General features: G+C 57.9%; 1 protein-coding gene across 1 annotated transcript; it reads left to right on the forward strand.

Moving 5' to 3' along the window:
* Positions 1-1143: 1143 nt before the first annotated feature.
* C20H3orf18 (chromosome 20 C3orf18 homolog) lies at positions 1144-8685 on the forward strand. The gene is made up of 5 exons (XM_055557902.1): positions 1144-1371; positions 2970-3331; positions 6411-6436; positions 6956-7103; positions 8334-8685. The coding sequence occupies exons 2-5, from the start codon at positions 3098-3100 to the stop codon at positions 8412-8414; spliced, it is 489 nt and encodes a 162-aa protein (XP_055413877.1). The 5' UTR covers positions 1144-1371; positions 2970-3097; the 3' UTR covers positions 8415-8685.
* The last annotated feature ends 851 nt before the right edge of the window (positions 8686-9536 follow it).

A 9536-nucleotide genomic window follows, 5' to 3' on the forward strand; every position in this document is an offset into this window, starting at 1 on the left:
TGTGGGTAGAGCGGCACGTGGGCGTAGCCCAGTGTTGGGGGCGGGCACTAATTTGAGGAGTGGCACCCAGTGTTCAGGACCTGTACAGGACCAGTGTCCAGGACCAGATGGCGACTGCACCCCAGGGCCGCTCTTGACCCTCTAACCCCTGTTTTAGGGTTTGGAGCAGGCAGCTCTAAATTGGAAGTATTAGTAGACCAGGGTTTGAATGCTGACTCGTCGGGGGGCTTTGTCCAGGTCCTCTCTGTGTGCCTCAGTTGCTCCTATAAAATTCATGGCAGGGTCTCTCAAGTGTGGCCTGCCAATGCCACTCCCCCCTGCCCTCGAGTCTATTGTTAACTAGATCACTGTTGACTAAACTACTGTTAACATGCAGTTTCCGAGGCTCCGTCCCAGACCCAGGGATCTGTATTTGTAACAAGCTATTAACAAGCGATCCCCAAAAGTTCCTCTGAAAACCTGAGAATTAGAAGGTATCTGGAAGCTCCTCACTCTAGAGGTAATCGAGCTCTGGATGGAGGGGTATATATAGGTTTTCCTGGGTCCAGGTGCCCAATAATTCCTCTCCAATAATAATACCGTTCCATCTCCCTATTTCTCTGAAAGATGCCTCATTTCTAGCCAGAGGTGGGTACCATTTACCAACAGCCCTCACACCAGAGCCCATCTGAGCAGGAAGCTGAGAGCCAGGGAGGAGAAGCATCTTGCTCTAGTTCACCAAGCTAATGGAGCGTCCAGCCAGAGTTCAACGCTGGCTCAAGGACTCCTAGTTTAGTGCTCTCCCCAAACCTGTGCCCACCTGCATTAGGGAAGCGCGAGTCTGTCCGGGTGGAGATGAAGCCCGGGCTAGCCGGTGGCCAGAGTTCTGCCCTAAGAAAGGCCTGACCGCCCACAGTCCCCCGCGCGATTCTACGTGGGCCAGGGAGAATGAGCAGTGGTCTGCAAGAACTGCGACCCGGCTCCGGCTCTCGCTGGGGGCAGAGCCAGATCTGAGCGGCAGGCCAGCGGACCAATACAGAGCCGGCTCTGGGCCTGACAACCAATCCGGGGCCGGGGGCGCGGGGCTGGCAGGGAGGAGAATAGCTGGAGCATCGCGGAGACGCCAGGCTGCTGGTCTCAGCCCCACCCCCGCGGTGGGTCCCGGCCCGGCCTGTCCCTGTCCAGGCTGGCAGAGCGAGCGCTCGGCTGTGGGCGGTGCGACGTCACAGGCACAGCCCAGGAGGTCCACCCAGGGAGGGCGGACCTCTGGTCGGACCCGCCGCCCCCTACCCTAGGACCTGGGGGGTCCCCCCCCAACCTTGCCCCCGCCTCCTGCCGGTCGCCACCACCCCTAACCTCTCCGGCTGAGCTCGGCGCCCCAGAGAGGATTAAGTAAGTGCTGAGGTCGCCGCTTCTGTGCAAGAATGGAGGAATCAGAGGGGCGAAGGTGGGGATGGGGATTGGAGTAGCGAGGAATGATGAACCTGGTGGAGAACGGTATGTGGGTTCTCGGAGGTCGTAGCGCCCAACCCTTTTCCTCCCCGATTCCTTCTCTTGCCCTTTGGAACATGAGGCAGTCCTGAACAGTGATGAGCAGGGCTCTTTCTCTCCTTTGGAAGGAAGAATAAACACAGCCCCAGAGCAAGTGTTAAGGGTCTGGCCCAAGGTCACATCTCGGGGTCAGTGGCAGAACCAAGAAAGAACCTGGGACTCCTGACAAGCCCAGCCTACCTAGAGGCAGAGGACAGAGACCGGCGATGAGCCTCTCCCATCCCATGTTTCTATGCCAGCCTTGCCCCTTCCTAAGGGGCCATCCTGGGTGTGTGCCCACCTCACACACACCCATGCACCCACACGGGAGGCATCCCACATATACCCATGAGCTAGCACACAGCGTGTGTATGCAGCCATGATCTGTGCATTCCTCCTCTCCCTAGGCCTGCCCTTCTGCAGTTTGGCTGGGACTTCTTTCCACTCGGTCTTATCCAGGGCCTTTTGGCCTGGGAAGGCCAAAGTCACAGCCTGGACTGGGCATATTGCCCACCCTCTGCTCCCAAGGGAAGAGGGATGGGTAGGAGAAGTCATTTCAGAGTGGGAGCTCCATTCTTACCTCTGAAGATTCACTCTCCTTGACTGTCTCCTGGTCCCTGGCAGCCTCTGGCTCCCTTGTAGGGGTCCAGGGACCCAAGAGCCTACAGAGAAAGCCCATCAGAGGCCCTGAATGTAGCCTCTCTCTCCTTCTTGTCTTCTGGCCTTGCCACACCTGTCCCTGTCCCTCCAAGCACAGGCTGGACAACACACAGCAGAGTGGGTGCAGGGGCTTCTGTGGCCCCGAGTGGCCAGAGGGAGAAGAGCTTACACTTACTGGGTGCTTACTGTGGATAAGGGTTGTACTGAGCTAAGTCATTTCTAGGCACTACTTCATTCTGATGTCAGTGACCCTCTCACCCTTTCTGTGAGGGAGGTGCCCTTAATGCCTGCAGCTTAGACTCAGGGAAACTGAGGCAGAAAGAGATGGTTGACTTTCCTAGGGTCACTCAGTTAAGTGGCTTGAACCGGAATTCACAGACAGGCCTGTCTGATCGTTGTGCAAGGAAAAAGCTGTAGTTTTGTGTTGTTTTTTTTTTCTCCAAGCAGGAGGTGAGGGATGGTGGCGGGGCAGGACGAATGAAGATGAAGAGCGTGGGGAGTAGGGGCTGGGGTGGGGAGTGGACTTTTTCTTTCAAGCCTCCCCACTACCTTTCACATCTTCCAAGTATGGTCGCTGTGATCATCTTACCCACAAAGAGGGGGCAGGGCTTCATTTTCACGTCCCTAAATGCACGTGGGATCTATAGTATATGAAGCACATATCCCGATGGTCCCTGAACTTTCCCTTGCCCTCAGACTTTGATTTCCCCTGTGTCTTCAGAACTTAGGGGGACTTCATCTCACCACAGAGTCCTGTCCTCAGTCTCATGTTTGTTTGTTTTTTTTCTTTTTCTTTCCAGCACCCACGGAGCTCCCTTTCAAGGACGTGGCCCCCTGTATGGGTAGTGGGGGCCGCAGGTTGGGACACCCCCGGTGTCAAAAGTGAGTGGGCAGGTTGGCTGACCACAAGCAGTCTCTCAGCATCAGCATGGACTCCAGGATCCCATCTGCTAGGGGCTGGATCAGCAGCCGCCCTCCCACCTCTGAGTCTGACCTAGAGCCTGCCACAGACGGGCCAGCTTCCGAGACCACCACCCTCAGCCCAGAAGCCACCAGCTTTAATGACACCAGAATCCCTGACGTGGCTGGTGGCACCACCGGTGTGGGCACAATGCTTCTGTCCTTCGGGATCATCACCGTCATCGGCCTGACTGTGGCCATGGTGAGAGCTGGGGCAGGCTGGGGCTGGCCCACATGGCTGTCACTTGGCAGAAGGGTGATCAGCAGTTAGATTTTAGAGAATCTAGTCAGAGCACAATGGTCTGTTAGTGATAGTACAATCCTTCCCTTTCCCAAGGATTTGTTTATATGGGGGCCCAGAGACCAGAGAGGCTGCCTATAATCGGAAGAAAAAGAAAAGGTTCTGAGGAACACATGGCATTTTGGGCTGGGTTGTGAAGGAGTTGTCGCGGAGGGTGTTTCAGATGGAGGGTCTTGATGGGCAGAAGTGTGGAAGCAGACAGCTGGCTCTGTGAGCAGCGAGCAGGACAGCGAGGCAAGTGAGCATGGGGGCCTTACAGGAGTAGAGGCCAGAAAATAATTGGGAAAGATCATGGGCTGCAGAGTCTGGATAGGATGCTCTGGGCACAGCAGCCTGCTGGCAGTGTTCATTCGTTCCCTTGGCAATTAATTCATGGGCACCTGCCCTGGATCAAGCCTTCAGGACCCCAGGGATGAGAGAGAAAAGGTTCTGCAGTTCTTACAGGGAGTGAGAGATAGATACAACCAAAGGTGCCAAGGAAGCCCATACAGACTGGCTTGGGGAATTGGGTGGGGATTGGGGGCCTTCCTAGACTTGGTGGTCAGGGACAGCTGAGGAGGCAACATTAGGGCTGAGACCTCACAATGGAGACCTGGCCCCAGTGTCACAGGAGGGGCAGAGTTGGACAGGAATCAGGGTAGAGGTGAGCTGGGCTGAGGCTCCAGGTGTCCCCCTGAGAGTGGATACAATGCTTCCAGATCTGAGATCTGCCGCTGAAAATATGGTCTCTCCCTTGGGAATTCCCTGTGGCCCAGTGGTTAGGACTTGGTGCTTTCACTGTCATGGTCCCGGGTTCAGTCCCTGGTTGGGAACTAAGATCCTGCAACCAAAAAAACCAGGCATGGACTCCCTCTTTAAGACAATGCATGGACACTCAGAATGTCACCAAGGGAGACTGCGTAAGCTGAGACCTGGAAGGGTAAGGGTGCACCGTAGGTCCCCCAGCAGGCCCGGCAGTGGTGGCATTCGGCCTGCTGCCCCTCACGGGCCCTGACAGCCGGCCTGAGACCTAGGAGCATGTTGCTCTGACAAATAGGGCTGTGGATGGTCCATCATGGCTGGAGCTGCTGGTAAACCGTGGTCACCATATGGGCCCCACAGGTTCCGGATCGCTGCCAGGGAGCAACTGCTGTCCAGCAGGCAGGGCCAGGACACAGCACACAGAGCAAGGCCAGGGCCTGCACAGCCTTCTGGGGCAGGGGCAAGGCAGAAAGCCAATGTTTGGCACCCACGTGGTGGTTAAACAGGCAGAGCCACCAGAACCTCAGGGATAAAGCAGGGACTAGACCCAAAGATTTCATCCTGGGAACTTGGGAAGACTTCCTTACTCTTCATTCTGGAGGCACATTCAGAGGGCCAGGGTGTATAGCTTTATGTCCCAAAGCAGAGAGATAGGGAGCTTATGGGGCAAAGGCAGTGGAGGGCAGGAAACAGCTCCTGGGCCAGGGACAGGTCCAGAGAGGTAGGTTCCTTGAGTACTAGGGAATCTGCCCTCATGCCAGCCGTGAGCCAGGCCATGCTGTGTGGAAGGAGGAGCAAACCAGTGCCAGGCAGTGTGCTTCACATCAGAGGAGCAGTGCTGGAGGGCTTCCTGGAAGAGGTGGGGCTGCAGCTCGACAGTGAAGGGTGGGAAAGATTTGGAAAGGAAGGTGTGTTGGGGGAAGGTGTTATTATTTGGGGCAGAAGGAGCAGCAAGGATGAAGGGTGGAGATTGGTTCTAGCATCTCTTGAAGATCCTTCTGTATCCCAGGCCATGGGGCAGGTCAGGGAGTGCAGACCACTGGGACTGGAGCTGCTGGTTCAGGGCAGGCAGGGGCTGGGCCAGAGACCTGGAGCTCCTGTCACCTCCCACTCACAGGAGAGCAAGGGGCCTGCTCACATCCTGGGGGTGGAAGGAGGAGCAAGGGGCACCTCAGTTTCTTCCCACCTTTGGGGTCCCCCAGGAATGAGCAGCAGGAGGAGCTCTGGGCCAGGCTGGAAACAAACCAGATTCAAGCTGTGAATGAGCCACCAAGAGTGTAGGAGCCACAGCGGATTTAGGACAGACTCTTGGAACAGGGCTTTCCCCCAGGCAGAAGTGGTCATGTTCCTGGGAGTCAAAAAACACCAGTTTAGGGATGAGCAAGATAGTGGCAGATGTCCTTGGGGTCCCTGCCCAGGTGGTCACCCGTGTCTCACCCCCATCCTCCCCTTCCTCCCCACTTCTTTCCTCCCCTCCTCCCACCTCCTCCCCCTCCTCCCCCACCCCTACTGCCCTGTACCAGGCTTTCCTGCTCCAGCCCGGAGCTCTTGGGTCCCGGATGTTTTCTCAGGCTGCCCAGGCCTTTATCTCCAAGTCTGTACAATCGTGGGTGAGGACCCAGGGGTCTTCCTAGGTTCCTCCAGCATCAGGGTTCAGGAGTTTGGTCTGGGCTGATGTCCAGGGCCTCAGGTCCTCCTCCTCAACCCCTTTCCACTGAGGACCATCAACCTCCCCGGAAACCCCAGGAACCCAGACCAGAGCCTTGCCCAGAGCCATTGCCCTGCCGAGTCTGGCCTTTGCCTGTCACCTGTACTTTTTACCTATACATGGGGAAAAGTATTGTGCCTGGGGACAGTTGAGAGGAGGGGGTGTGCTGAAGTCCCCTCCCCCCCCCACCCCCCCCCCACCCCCACACACACACTTCAGCCCTGAGGAGGCTGAGGCAGGCATTGAGTGGCTGCAGCCTCTGTCAGTATTGGCAGGATGGGCCTGTGAGTCCCCAGGCCAGTCTTGACTGTGGTTTTCCCAGGCAGGGTTGCTCCCCACCTCTGATGCTCTTCAGCATCTCGTAAATGCCAAATGGGGTAGGAGGTAGGTGTCCATGGGATGGGGTCACTGAGGACAGGGGTCCTAGAGGTCTCCCATTCATCAGCCTCCGTGTGTCCCCTGTCCTAAGGACTGCTGGGTTAATTAGGGCCTCCTTCCCTGGCCATCTGATGCTGCCTCCCTCTCTTGCAGGTTTTGTACATCAGGAAGAAGAAGAGGTAACTCCCCGGCTGCCCCCAAGACTGAAGCCCGTGGGCTGTGCTGGGCTGGACTCTAGGGACACGGGTTGGGAAGGAGAGTCCTCCCACCATGAAGGTCCCTCTGCCTAGTCAGGGAGTCAGGGTCCCTCCTGCCCACTCAGGATTGGGGGTGACCACTTTCCCTTGGAGAGGGCTGAACCACCCTTGCCCTGCTTCCATCGACTCCCCTTTCCCCACCCCAGGCCCCCCAGAGGCTGCGGACCACATAAGCCCCTGGCTTAGCCAGTCCGCATGGCCCCCACAGATGACAGCTCTGTGACCCTTGGCCCCATCTGGCCCCAGGAATGGATAACTCTCCCTCCCAGGCCACCCATCCGAGGAGCAGAAATGTGCGCAGAAATGTCTCTCATTGAATCCTGGGGAAAATTTTAGGACCATAAATAGGACTGTGTCTGTGGATGCGCAGGCAGGGCCTGGAGGGCTGGTGGGAGGGGAAGGGCCTGCCCAGCCCCCAGCATTTTCTGCCCCCACCCCCAGGCTGGAGAAGCTACGCCATCAGCTCATGCCTATGTACAACTTCGACCCCACGGAGGAGCAAGACGAACTGGAGCAGGAGCTGCTGGAGCATGGGCGGGACGCTGCCTCTGTGCAGGCCGCCACCGCTGGGCAGACCATGCAGGGCAAGGTGGGCGCTGGCAGGCTCCTCCACCCAGCCCGCAGGCCACTCGTGGCTCTCCCGCCCCACCCTCCCTCCTTTCCCGGGCAGCTTTCTAACACCTGCCATGTGGTCAGGTGGCAGCTATATGGGCTTTGTCAGGTTGGATTAGAAACGGGTGGAATTGCTCCTTGGCCCCCCACAGATCACTGCACAGCCAGGCTGGGGCAGCCTTGGGGTCCAGCCAGCTCTGCCCCTGATCACCTGGTTACCTGGGAAGGTCCATTGGCCTCTCTGAGCCTCAGTTTTCTCATCTGCAAGTGAAAAAAATACCAATTCTTGCTTTGGGTGCACCCCTGAAACTAGGGGGAAGGCAGGAGGGAATGTTGGGAGGCTGAGACCCTGGGTTCCTCTGCTTCCTGAGATTGCATGCTGAGCGAGTTGTCACTGGGATCAGATTCTGGCACCTCTGAGTAGACCGGTGGGTTCCCAGTAACTGGCAGACCCCAGGCAGGTGCAGACCCTGGGCAGACACCTCCCATGTCCACAGGGTTGGGTACCTGTGTGGTTATCCTGCCAGAGGCACTGGGCTGCCCGGCCACTTGCCAGCAGTCCCTGAGATGTCCGGGGGCCAGAGCCCCATGGAGAGACCTGGCCTCTCTGCACCGTGATGCCCGTTTGCATCCCTCCTGGCCTTGATCCCACAGATTGCTAAGGAATCTAGCCCCACAGAGGCAGCTTTGGGAGACTGGATTCAGGAAAAGTGCAGGCTGGGAGTCAGAGACCCTCTGGTTTGGCTACCAGTTCTGTGTACCTGGATCAGGACTCACACCTCCTTGGGATATTCAGAATATTGGGCTGAGAATCTCTGTCCACCCAACTCTTGGGACGACTGGCCATTTGACAGTCGTTTCCTGTGCACCCCTTGTGCCAGCCCCTGTGCTGCAGTTTTGGGGCTTGGGGTGCAGAGGTGAGCCCCCTCTGCTGGGAGAAGGTGGTACATGTCTAATTAATCCTGGGACCCCAGGGAAAGCACTGCCTCTGGCTGAGAAGGCAAGACTGGGGATGGCTGTCAGGAGGAGTCATGGGAGGAATCACTTGAGTCAGGTCATATTTCTTGGCTGAGCGTATGGGAGGGCATTCCAGGCAGAAGACATAGTGGGTGCCAAGTGGAAGTAAGCAGCAGAGGGTGGAGGTGACTGGGTAAGAGAGGGCCTGGCCTCAGTCAAGGTCCCTGATGCCCTGACTGTTTCTGTGCAGACCACGCTCCCCTCTCAAGGCCCAGTGCAGAGGCCCAGTAGGCTGGTGTTCACCGATGTGGCCAATGCCATCCATGCATGAATAGCCCAGGGATGAGCCTGGACGTCTGATGAAGACATCTGCTGCAGTGCCCACAAAGCCGCCCACTCCAAGATCACTAAGACCGACTCTCAGGACCTGCCCTGCCGAGGCCCCAGCTGTTCTGAGGACCCAGCTGCCGACTCTCCAGGCTCTAAAACGGGCCTCCCCACTGCCCCCCATGCCAAGAGGAGGTCTGTCCATATGACGGGGATCCATGAGGTCTTCCAGCCACCCCTCCCCGTTGGCCGGCTATGGGCTGAGTCTAAGCTCGGAGGAGAGCTGAGGGGGAGGGGAGGTGGGGGGGCAGGTGCGGAGGGATGCGGGGGCCAGACCCGCAGCGAGGCCCCCTGCATGCACATCGCCGTGCCCATCTGCAGACACGCGCCTGAGCCAGCACAGAGGGCAGGATGGAGACCCCCGCACTGGCTCCACCCTCCCCCCGACCCCCACCCCAAGGTGTGTAGAGGAACATCAAGCAGGCCACCCCTTCTCTGACATCAGCGTTCAGGGACTGGCGGGAGGGGGAAAGCCGAGCCAAGGGTCCACTGCCCACTGCGTCTCTTCACTGGGCTCTACAAGCCAGTAAGCAGCTTCGGGAACAGTCCCCCTGTCTTAGTGTTTATTGGGGATCCAGGGTTGGGGGAGAAGCTGCCGGTCTGGGGGCAGCGGTCAAAGGGTTGCAAGATCAGACTGCCTGAAACAGGGCGGGGATGGCCCCTTGCGGATCAGAAGAGACCTAGTCTGGGTTCTGATCACCTTTGGTCTGCCCACGCTGTGCCCCACAGAAATTCTGCCAGTCTGGGGCATCTGGGTCAAGCCAGACCCCAAGAGCCTGGCGCGTCTCTGCAGGGCACGCATGCGCACAGGAGCATGCCAGCACCCCCGTCTTGCCCAGCCTCGCCGCCGCTGTCCTCCGCTGGTGGGAGCGGACAGGAAGGTGGCAGGTACGAACCCTCTGTTGGACAAATACCACCCTCAGGATGTGAGGGCCAAGGAGGCCTTCGTGGGGAAGATTCTGGATTTATTTCCTCCTCTAGATGCTATAAATACGTTAGCATTGGAGCCAACTGGAGGGCTGCGGGTAATTTGGGATGCGCAGAAACTGTAATTTAACTCACAGCA

Source organism: Bubalus kerabau, chromosome 20 (assembly GCF_029407905.1).
Source record: "Bubalus kerabau isolate K-KA32 ecotype Philippines breed swamp buffalo chromosome 20, PCC_UOA_SB_1v2, whole genome shotgun sequence".
Taxonomy (NCBI): domain Eukaryota; kingdom Metazoa; phylum Chordata; class Mammalia; order Artiodactyla; family Bovidae; genus Bubalus; species Bubalus kerabau.